Source organism: Dermacentor silvarum, chromosome 1, assembly GCF_013339745.2.
Source record: "Dermacentor silvarum isolate Dsil-2018 chromosome 1, BIME_Dsil_1.4, whole genome shotgun sequence".
In the NCBI taxonomy this organism is placed as follows: domain Eukaryota; kingdom Metazoa; phylum Arthropoda; class Arachnida; order Ixodida; family Ixodidae; genus Dermacentor; species Dermacentor silvarum.
In genome coordinates, this window is record NC_051154.1 from 191,423,226 (window position 1) to 191,435,040 (window position 11,815).

At 48.8% G+C, this 11,815-nt stretch overlaps 1 protein-coding gene across 1 annotated transcript in view; it reads left to right on the forward strand.

The window, feature by feature from the left end:
- Window positions 1–10,993, forward strand: part of LOC119436558 (carboxypeptidase D-like) — a 52,665-nt gene extending 41,672 nt beyond the window's left edge. The window contains exon 9 of the mRNA XM_037703437.2: window positions 10,709–10,993. Coding sequence (XP_037559365.2) covers window positions 10,709–10,804 — 96 coding nt within the window. The 3' untranslated portion in view covers window positions 10,805–10,993. The remainder of the gene's footprint in view (window positions 1–10,708) is intronic.
- Window positions 10,994–11,815: the final 822 nt, after the last annotated feature.

Here is an 11,815-nt window from a genome sequence, read left to right on the forward strand (position 1 = left end):
CGCGGAAAGAGCCTAAATTTCAAACAAAACGCCGTTTTCCCTTCCCCTCGCGCGCGCCGCGCTCCCAGCCGGAGAGTCGACGTCGATCGCGCAAGTGCGCCTACGTAGTTCGCCATGCTCTGACGTCACTCAGCGGCACGTGATTTTCAATTTTAACAGCAGAGCTGTTTAAGCTTGGCGAAATTCCGGTATGCAATGCAAAAACTGGTTGAGCGAGGAGGAGCCACGTCTCTCGCGAGCATAGCGCGCGCCGCGCGCTATGCTCGCCTGGACATTGTGTTCAGCAGAGTCATGTGACCGCGCTAATGAAAGCGTGCGCGCGGCAGGCGCCTGGGCATTTCTTCGCTCTACCGAGATATAGCTCGACCCAACGAGGTTGAAAAAAAAAATTTTTTTTTCCAACGTCCTTGGCTCGGCCTAAGCGCACCTTGACGCCGGAAGAAGAGGCTGCCCGACGAGAGAAGCGCCTTCAAGCCACGCGAGAAAGGCATCGCCGTCTTCGTGCCGATCCAGCCTACCTCGCCAACAAACCGCCGATATGCGACGTCGCCTAGCTGATCCGGAATACAGAGAACGCGAGAATCAAGCCAAGCGTCAACGCCCAGCCTTGCCACGATAGCCTAGCCTTGCCCTGATAGCCCAACCTTGCCTAGAAAAAGCCAAGTTAAGCCACGTTAAGCATACATCAACTAGTCTAAGGGCTTTGAGGCTCTATTCTCCCCCCGCGGTGGCTTCGTCAGCTAAGGCGTTGCGCTGCTGAGCACGAGATCGCAGGATCGAATCCCCGTCGCGGCGGCCGCATTTCGATGGAGGCGAAATGCAAAAACGCCCGTGTGCTTGCGTTGTAGTGCACGTTAAAGAACTCCAGGTGGTCAAAATTAATCCGGAGCCCTCCACTACGGCGTGCCTCATAATCAGAACTGGTTTTGGCACGTAAAACCCCAGAAAGAAGAGGCTCTATTCTGGACACGCATGGCGGCTGCACGGCCGCCATTATCCGCCATGTTGACTATCTGATTGGCTCTCGAGAGGTCACGTGCTTTGAAATTTGTGTCGGGAAACGGATTTGCGAAATGCAATTTTGCGTTTTCATCAGAACGACGAAACGTGCACGACGCTGCAAATTTTATCGACTAATACTTATTTGTGGTCCTTGGCACCTATATTGCGACTTTAGCGCTTTAAAAAGAAAGTGGACGGTAGCGTGCAGAAGCCCGTGCAATGCATCTGCAATTTCGCGAATATGTGGTGGCGTTCCAAGATAGCCGGCATGTCAGCTTGTTAATTGGCTGAAGGAATATCCCGTGAAGAGCGTCACAGGTAGGGCTGTTTCGTAAACGTCAATTTGACGTTGCGTGACGTCGCGCTGGGCCGCCATTGCAGAGATTTTCCACCATAATTTGTGGTGCGACGAGCCGCGCGAATTATGGTAATGAGCGGCCATATGTAATGGCGACAGAGAGGCATGCGTTCGCCGCATTTTCCCCGTCCTTTGGGGCCGTGAAAATCTTTTGTTCATAACGCGTGCTCATAGCATTTGCATCGCTCTCGGGAGGTGTTGGCATTTGTGTTTTGAACCATAATTTTTATTAAAAACACGTTCATTTGAACTAGTATTGGTTGAAAATAGCAAAATGCTTGCGACTTTTTGCACTTTTCACTACTGCGTTTGTATTGTAATCAATATTAATGACTTTTCGCGTCATCAGAGGCTATGCATGACAACGGCGGCTTTTTAATTTACAAAAAGAAATGTACGCAAGACGGCACCTTGAAGGTTCGTCTCGCGGTGCGAGTAAGCAGCGAAGTGAACTAGAGATGACAGCGCCGGCGCTTGCGTCGCGCAAGCGGATACCTCGTACCTGTTGCGAGCACAACGCTATCGATGATATTCAGCCGCTTCTCAGCCATACCGAGTCGGACTGCGTCACTTGCGTTTCACGAGATAGCGATAACGCGGCCTAGAGCGTGCGCTCATCATCACTGGTAGGTAGCGTATGTTGTCTCAAGGTAGAAAGCAAGCGCGTGGGCGCCAATTTACGATGACTCATTCCGTTTCCCGAGGACACGCATCCGAGCTAATGAAGCAGATGACAGCTTGTGCGCATGCAGACGACGGAAGCGAGAAACGATTTTGATGGAATAATCGCACGCTTTGAGCTAGCGGCTTTATTTTTACTGGGGAGGAAAAATGTTTTGCTTTATCAAGAACGCTAGGTTCAATGCCTACATTACAGTTTCTTAGGCGAAACGTCAAATTTGCGTCACGTTACGAAACCAAATGGGGGCCATCGGCGCCATTTTGTAAGCGTCGCGCCTACGTCACGCCTCGAAGAAAATGGCGGAATGTCCAGAATAGAGCAGCCAATCAACAAACTGACATGCCCGCTATCTTGGAACGCCACCACATATTCGCGAAATAGCAGATGCATTGCACGGGCTTCTGCACGCTACCGACCACTTTCTTTTTAAAGCGCTAAAGTCGCAATATAGGTGCCAGCATAGAGTTTCTAAATAAAAAAGTAATATGAAACTCTATGGGTGCCAAGGACCACAAAAAAGTATTAGTCAATAAAATTTGCAGCTCCACGTCACGTTTCGTCCTTTTGATGAAAACTCAAAATTGCACTTTGCAAAACCTCCGTTTCCCGGCACAAATTTCAAAACACGTGACCTCTAGGCAGCCAATGAGAGAGTCAACATGGCGGATAATGGCGGCCGTGCAGCCGCCATGCGTGTCGAGAATAGAGGCTTTAGATATGGCCCTTCTAGCCACCATACTTTAGTTGCTAAGGGACGTCGCCCAGCTCCGCTGTTTCTTCAGACTTGACACCGCTAGTGTCAAGCTGGCCGCATTTTTTCCAAGGCAACATCAGTTATTTGTTTGATCTGTTGCTTTAATAGACGAATTAAAGTTTAGAGAAATAATAAAACCTACAAACCGAATGCCTGCGTGTCTTTGTTTTATTTCGTGCTGTAGTAAGAGAGGTGTACTTCCGGTTCGTCTGCTTGTTCCCACATCGTGCAGTCGCGCGCGCAGAGGGCGAAACTACGTCATTTTCCACCGTGTTCCAGCGCGCGATCATGCTCTGTAATCCGCTTGCGTCTGCCTCGGTGTTCGTGTAGCACTGTCTTATACGGCTAGTCAGGTGTTCTCGTGCACAGTGCGCAAAATAATGCGCTGCGCGAAACGAGACAACCGCAACAGCTCGCGCGCGAGACCGTCAGCGGAAGTGCGCCGCGCAGAAAAAAAAAAAAAAAGAGAGAGAGAGAAAAAATAATAAGGCGGAGCCCGTGACGTATGCGTCACGCGATCCTCTAGCATGAGAGAAAGCAAGGAAGGAATTTCGCTTGCGGAGGCTAGACGGGGGCAAGTGGAGAGTGTCTACGTTGGCGGTGACGCTCGCCTCCTGATATCATGGATTCGCGGCACTGAAATATTTCTATCTCGGCTATTAATGAATTAATTTGAAAAATTGTTGCGGTAGAATGCCCCCTAGAGGGCACATAACTTCCAGCGTATAACCAAAATTTGCTATGCGGCCTGGTGAGGGGCCCTTTAAATCGGAATAACTATACTACGCGACAGGGCACTTGCGTGCAGCACCATTTGTGCCCTCATACGCGTTTGAAATGAACAATCTGTTGCATGCAGACCAAATTTATGAATAGGCCACAAGCGAAAATTATGGTTTTGATGTGACTGCAAAGAAAATTGCCTTGGACACATTGCCATCCACTACCACAAGCTCTTCACCATTTACAGTCTGCCAATAGCAAAAAGCACTAGCAGTTTTAGAGTTGTCATACACTCTAGATTGCTACCTCCCACAGCTTTATCACTTCAGCAGGCAAGTTATCTTGGCCAACGCAGAGGCCAAGACCATTGTCTCCAATCTATCACCATAACTTAAGCATATTCATACAGCCTATCTGCATTCAGCAATGATCCTTCGTTGTAAGCATGTTTGAGGGCCAGTAAGAAAGCTACACACAATCACCTGGACAGGTGATCTTACACCCTTTTAGAACGTCAGAGAAACTAAATCCACAACAGATATTTTCATTGAAATGAAATGTTCGGACGTTTCTCCCCTACTTTTGCATAACGAGTTTGGCATTTACGTTAAGCTAAAAACTCGCAATAACATTTGCTAATTAGTAAATCACTTTTGCTCAAAGAACAGTGATTAATACTGTGTTGGCTGCATCCGCATAATACATTTTTTTTAAGCTTGGTGCAAATGAGCTGAAATACCTTGTGTATAGACTGCCTCATTGAACTTTTAAGGGATAATGTGCTGCTTTTCATACGTTAAGGGGCACAGAAACACTTTTCGAACATAATGAAAAAAGATGCTTCTGCCAACATGCAAGCCAAATATCATTGCAATGTAGTGCATGCAGCAGGGAACTTACAATCTCGTGTCAAAAGCAGTGAACAGATGCTTGCTCTCGCATCCACAATGTTGTCATCGAAAGCTGATTGAAAGTAGTTGGCCAACCAACACAAGTAGCTGATGTCGTGATCGTGAGAACACTCTCAGTAATAAATAATTGCTAATTTTGAGTTGAACAAATGAAAAATATGTCTGTGATCTCCAAGAGAGAAAAATAATTTTGTTGTTGCACTGAGCGTTGCTGCGCATGGCCTCCGAGATGGCAGCGATGTGCTGCGACGAGACCTTTCGCCAAACTTTTAGCCGGGGCTTCTGGTTTATAAGCATTCGAGAAATTTTTGCGGCACGAGATTCGTGGGACAATGTATACTTTAATAGTGGACATTCTACAATTAGTTAGAAATGTGTTTCAGGGCCCCTTTAGGGGACCCTCAGAAGCGCATCAGTAGGATCCCTTGCTTTTGGGTTTTTATTTAAATTCAGGGGGCTTGCAAATTATGTGACGAAATTATCTCTACAAATCCTTTTGTCAGGAAGAAACCACATTAACAAAAACAACAAATAGACACGGGTGTGGTTATCGATTCATTACGTTCTTCTCTGCGCTTTTTTGAACACAGGAGAAAAGTTGAAAAAGTAGTGCACAAGGGAGTGCTTCGCAAAAGGGTTACTTGTATTAGAAGCGCTTGTTGGCGTAGATATATCATATGCAATGGGAGCATATTTTTGTCCATCCTAGACCTGTCGGGTTTTTAGTATTTGTCTGTCATCATCCTGTTTTACTCCGTCCCAAAACACTCTTGCAACAAAATGAATGGAATACCAACTAGACAAATCAATCGCAATTTGAGGATAAAGTAGTTAGGTAAACATTATCTCAACTACCGTTTGCAATTCACAGCAACATCAGCGCTGCGGTAATTTGCCTCCTAGCACATTACCGGTCTACATTACGAAACGAGTGGGAAATGTGATGTAATGCACCATTGTTGTACTATATTCATTTAAATGCAGCTATTAAGAAAATAAGCTTTCATTCACTGCAGGCCGCCACGTACTGAATATATTGTACCTTTATATACGCCAGTTTTTGCTTGAGTGTTAAGCGAGAACTTGGCATATACTATACTAATATAATAATAAATATTAATTACAATATATCTTTATCACCTGCTCAAAAAACGTTGGCAGCATTCATTAGTTTTGTAACACCTTATGCTTTACAAAAGGGCGAAATTCGGGGAGAAAGCAGGTTTAACCGAATGGACAAATTTTGTTCGGCGTGCAAAAAACAGGAATCATCATGTTTTACCTGAAATCAAAGTACCTTACATATAATTAACTTTCTATATCTTAGGTTAATTAAAAATGTAGGGCTTCAAAGGAACCTGCAAATGGCAGTTTCAAATAGAAATCACAAATCTTGTTCCCTTTCTTTCAAATTCCAAATGAATGTCCAAACAGGCACCTTTAGATAGTTCCAGCACAGTGCTACTGCTTATAATGCCCCTCGCTCAGCCACCATCAGCCTCTAGCACATGGGTTCTCAAAGTGGGTTCCGCGGAACCCTGGGGTTCCACAGGCCCCTGCTCGGGGTTCCGCGAGCCACTGACAAATTTTCCGTGGTCCCGCGCTAACCAAGTGGTTAAAACGGCGAAAATGAGGTGCGCTCGATCCACAGAACCTCCGTTACTCATGCCCGAGTGTCAAAAAAGTTGTCGCAGTTTCACCTGAAAGGCGAAGCATCAATTGCGATAGCAAATCTGTAGAGAGCTATACGGAGTAATGATATTAGCTTTATCAGCTGTATAAACTTGGACATGCAGCAGCACCGGCAACACGCAGAACTATTGTCGACGCCGTCGGCGTTTTGCCCGCGTTCGCTCAAAATGCGTGCGGCGTTGGTGACTGTTGCCGGAGCCTCTGATATAAATAGGCACTTGGTGCCGCAGCTAAACGTCGCCTCCCTTCCCTCCCCCTCCCCCACGGCCTCTCGCGCGTCGGAAGAAGGCGCGTTTGCTCTACATATATGGTGATTGTAAAGGAGGAAATAGACGCCTACTTCTGCAGCCCTTAAGCGAGCACGGCGCAGAACGCGCGTTTGTTCTCCGCCGTGCGTTCACTCCCCGTGAAAGCGCGCGCCCCTCGCGCCCTTTCACTCGCACATACAGCGTTCGGCGCGCGGCGACGATTTCATCTCCATTGACGTCATACGGAACCTCACGGCGACGGCGACGGCAGAAATCTGCTTTTGAGTGTCCATATAATTGCTATCGCAATAAAAGCACATCACACTGCGTAACGGCAACGCGCGAACTGTGCAATAAATTCGCAAGCCGCTTGTAGCCACCCAACCTTTGAAAACGGGCATTACGCCTAAGCTTTCGAACTTAAATCTCGGAGGCCGTAATTTACCAACATGCGCATTTCTCCCGTTTGTAGATAGCGTAGGTGCCGATTGCGTGCGCACTGACGTATACGTTGGAGGAATAAAAAAAAGTGAAGAAAAAATATGCGCGAAGCATCGCAAGTACGCGCCGCAGAAGAGCAAGCAAGAACTGCGCTAGCGTCCAACCGAAACGAAGCAGTCCGCATCGCCATGGTCCTCAGTGGAAAGCGTGCGCGGCACGTGATTGACAGCAACGCCGGAGCGCTTCGTGCCTAATCGCGCCCTTAAAAGACTTTATTCTTGCTTTTATCGCCGCGCGTAACACCGCGTTGGCGGCATGCCGCGTGCCTTCTTAAGTGCGTAGTTGCTATCCATGATCGCGTCGATAACCACCGCAGTTTCGTTCGCAGCGGTTCAGGCAAACCGTGGTTTCGTTTTCACTCGGTGCGCGCGTCGGCTGCGTGCCTTCACAAATGCGTAGTCGCCAACCATGGTAGCGTCGATAGCGGCCGCGGTTTCCTCCGCACTTCTTGCAGCGAATGGTAGTTTCGTTTTGACTTGGTGCGTGCGTCGGCCGCCTGCCTTCTGAACCGCAAGGTCGCCGTCCATGATCGCGTCGGTAGCGGCCGCGGTTTCCTCCGCACTTCTTGCAGCGAATGGTAGTTTCATTTTGACTTGGTGCGTGCGTCGGCCGGCTGCCTTCTGAACCGCAAGGTCGCCGTCCATGATCGCGTCGATAGCGGCCGCGGTTTCCTCCGCACTTCTTGCAGCGAATGGTAGTTTCGTTTTGACTTGGTGCGTGCGTCGGCCGCCTGCCTTCTGAACCGCAAGGTCGCCGTCCATGATCGCGTCGATAGCGGCCGCGGTTTCCTCCGCACTTCTTGCAGCGAATGGTAGTTTCGTTTTGACTTGGTGCGTGCGTCGGCCGCCTGCCTTCTGAACCGCAAGGTCGCCGTCCATGATCGCGTCGATAGCGGCCGCGGTTTCCTCCGCACTTCTTGCAGCGAATGGTAGTTTCGTTTTGACTTGGTGCGTGCGTCGGCCGCCTGCCTTCTGAACCGCAAGGTCGCCGTCCATGATCGCGTCGATAGCGGCCGCGGTTTCCTCCGCACTTCTTGCAGCGAATGGTAGTTTCGTTTTGACTTGGTGCGTGCGTCGGCCGCCTGCCTTCTGAACCGCAAGGTCGCCGTCCATGATCGCGTCGATAGCGGCCGCGGTTTCCTCCGCACTTCTTGCAGCGAATGGTAGTTTCGTTTTGACTTGGTGCGTGCGTCGGCCGCCTGCCTTCTGAACCGCAAGGTCGCCGTCCATGATCGCGTCGATAGCGGCCGCGGTTTCCTCCGCACTTCTTGCAGCGAATGGTAGTTTCGTTTTGACTTGGTGCGTGCGTCGGCCGCCTGCCTTCTGAACCGCAAGGTCGCCGTCCATGATCGCGTCGATAGCGGCCGCGGTTTCCTCCGCACTTCTTGCAGCGAATGGTAGTTTCGTTTTGACTTGGTGCGTGCGTCGGCCGCCTGCCTTCTGAACCGCAAGGTCGCCGTCCATGATCGCGTCGATAGCGGCCGCGGTTTCCTCCGCACTTCTTGCAGCGAATGGTAGTTTCGTTTTGACTTGGTGCGTGCGTCGGCCGCCTGCCTTCTGAACCGCAAGGTCGCCGTCCATGATCGCGTCGATAGCGGCCGCGGTTTCCTCCGCACTTCTTGCAGCGAATGGTAGTTTCGTTTTGACTTGGTGCGTGCGTCGGCCGCCTGCCTTCTGAACCGCAAGGTCGCCGTCCATGATCGCGTCGATAGCGGCCGCGGTTTCCTCCGCACTTCTTGCAGCGAATGGTAGTTTCGTTTTGACTTGGTGCGTGCGTCGGCCGCCTGCCTTCTGAACCGCAAGGTCGCCGTCCATGATCGCGTCGATAGCGGCCGCGGTTTCCTCCGCACTTCTTGCAGCGAATGGTAGTTTCGTTTTGACTTGGTGCGTGCGTCGGCCGCCTGCCTTCTGAACCGCAAGGTCGCCGTCCATGATCGCGTCGATAGCGGCCGCGGTTTCCTCCGCACTTCTTGCAGCGAATGGTAGTTTCGTTTTGACTTGGTGCGTGCGTCGGCCGCCTGCCTTCTGAACCGCAAGGTCGCCGTCCATGATCGCGTCGGTAGCGGCCGCGGTTTCCTCCGCACTTCTTGCAGCGAATGGTAGTTTCGTTTTGACTTGGTGCGTGCGTCGGCCGCCTGCCTTCTGAACCGCAAGGTCGCCGTCCATGATCGCGTCGGTAGCGGCCGCGGTTTCCTCCGCACTTCTTGCAGCGAATGGTAGTTTCATTTTGACTTGGTGCGTGCGTCGGCCGCCTGCCTTCTGAACCGCAAGGTCGCCGTCCATGATCGCGTCGATAGCGGCCGCGGTTTCCTCCGCACTTCTTGCAGCGAATGGTAGTTTCGTTTTGACTTGGTGCGTGCGTCGGCCGCCTGCCTTCTGAACCGCAAGGTCGCCGTCCATGATCGCGTCGATAGCGGCCGCGGTTTCCTCCGCACTTCTTGCAGCGAATGGTAGTTTCGTTTTGACTTGGTGCGTGCGTCGGCCGCCTGCCTTCTGAACCGCAAGGTCGCCGTCCATGATCGCGTCGATAGCGGCCGCGGTTTCCTCCGCACTTCTTGCAGCGAATGGTAGTTTCGTTTTGACTTGGTGCGTGCGTCGGCCGCCTGCCTTCTGAACCGCAAGGTCGCCGTCCATGATCGCGTCGGTAGCGGCCGCGGTTTCGTCCGCAGCGGTTGCGGCAAACAGTAGTTTTGCTTTGACTCAGTGCAAAGCTGTCGAAGATTAAGAGCCCCGGCTACAACGCGATAGACGAGCAATTTGTTGGCGAGCAGCTGACTGGTGAAAAAATAATCGGGATGTACGCGCGCGAGGCCTTCGCCGCTGCTAGCGCTAATCAGTCATGACTCATGAGATGACAAGAATTTCAGCTTCCGCACTGGTCTTGTGCCATATAAATATAAACAGAATTTGCTGATTCATTGAGTAAATAAAAGCGTGTTGACGTAGTTAAGCATTTGGTTATTGTTTTCTTGATACCCTCGATAATTCAACATTTGGTTAATTAGGACATTTTAATTCGGTTAACTCGGGGGGGGGGGGGTGTTCCTTGGCGCATCATGGAGCTTAGCAGGGTTCCCTGAAACGAACATGCTTGAGAACCCCTGAGTCAAGCATATGCAAAGGCTGGCAATGGCCTTATGTTAGCTGTCAACTATTATGCATGCTGCTGCCAATCCACACTGAAGTTTGAACAACAGATCTTTCCAGTGGTTCACATAATACGGCTATGAAAATTTTATTTTGTTGCAGAAAAATGAGATGCAAAGGACAGGGAGGTTAACCGGAACTAAGACAAATATCCAGTATGCTACCCTACACTGGAAGAAGGGTAAAGTACCATAGAAAGACTAAAAGGAAAGCTCTACATTTGACTGAGCCCTCAGCTGCAATTATTGACCACTATTTGACAGGGGCAGCTCCCACTGCTGCAGGAAATTACACACGAATTATACACAGCTATGTTACCAGTTTCTGTTCAACGATAACTGGTGATAGCTGGCAAGTAGTCAGTGGTCACCTTTTTATTTAACATGCTTTGCTGAAACACAAAATGAACACATCTTTCTTAATGCTGTCATTTATCACTCTGCTAACATCTTAAAACATTACAAGCCGATTGCAATTTTGGAATGCTTGAAAATATTTTTTGTGGGCTCTGTAAAATAGAACAACTCGCTGCTTTGGACGACATTAAATGCTCTTTTCATAGGGAAGAAAGCTAGTGCTGATAAAAACGGCACCTTCAAAAGAGCTGCCTAGGCATCTACCAGAGCCCATTTTGCCGCTTTTAGACAGGAAAATATCTTGCAATATAATCTATGTATCTGTTCCCTGCCAGGAAATGCTGCTGGAATCTGAAGCCTACATGGATGGCAACCAAGAGCACAGGCTACTCCCACCACCACACCCACTGAAGCAGATGCAGCCGATGTGATTGCCACATCTCGCCCGAGGCTGCAAAATGCACAAACTGCATAGAGTTGAAAGTTGGAAGAAAATTGTTTATTTGACAGCAAAGAACATCTTGCTGCTGGATAACAATGAGCAGAAGTGGCAGTGTTTGCTGAAAAGCTCTCAAACATATCCAACAAGCCTACACAGAAAAGAAATGGGCAGGAACACTGTCATGTGCAGGTCTGCGCATTGCTTAAGATTGTGGACATGGTACAAAAAAAAAAAAAGTGTGGAGGATAATTGGCACAAACATTTGGGCTGCCACATTGGAAACTTGCACATGCAGTAAAGCCAAGGAAAAAATGGTGCAACAGGGTTTTCAGCACTAACAGTCAAACCAAAAAGTTTTGAATATAATGCTGTAGTTGCAAAAGATTTTTGAACTTCCTGCTCCCTTCAAAGCGGCCACAGAAATGCTACACGCATTCCACTTAAGATAAATGTTTAATATATATATTACAGTAAACCCCTATTACAATGAAGTTCCTTTACTTGGTGTTCTTGCAATTCTGCCACAGAAAACGCAGGCTTTATACCATCAACCATTAATGTGATGGGAAAACATTCCACTCAGGACAAAGAGCAAACACGTGATTCACATAAGCCAGTATGGAGTATAAAAAGTACAAGAACTTTCTGCCTTTGGTTGTCATGGTTTGGGCATAGAATACATTGCCAATGTGCAAGCCATTTCTTCCTATGGCTCTGACACAATAGTGAAGCAATACAGGATTGCCCGACATTACACCAAAAACTTGAGGTTGCAGAAGTATAATATGGAGGCTTCATCAAATCACGAATGATCAGGAAGCCTTATATTTGAAATAGCTTTTACTGTAAAAAAGGCAGATCATTAACTTGAAAGTTCACTGAAAGTTCAGTGAGTCAAGTTCAGCCTTGACTTACTGTAAACATTCAAAGGCATACAACACCAGAATAAAAAACGGACAGGAAGGACTGTTGCTTGTGCTGCATCCTTTCAGTTTATCCC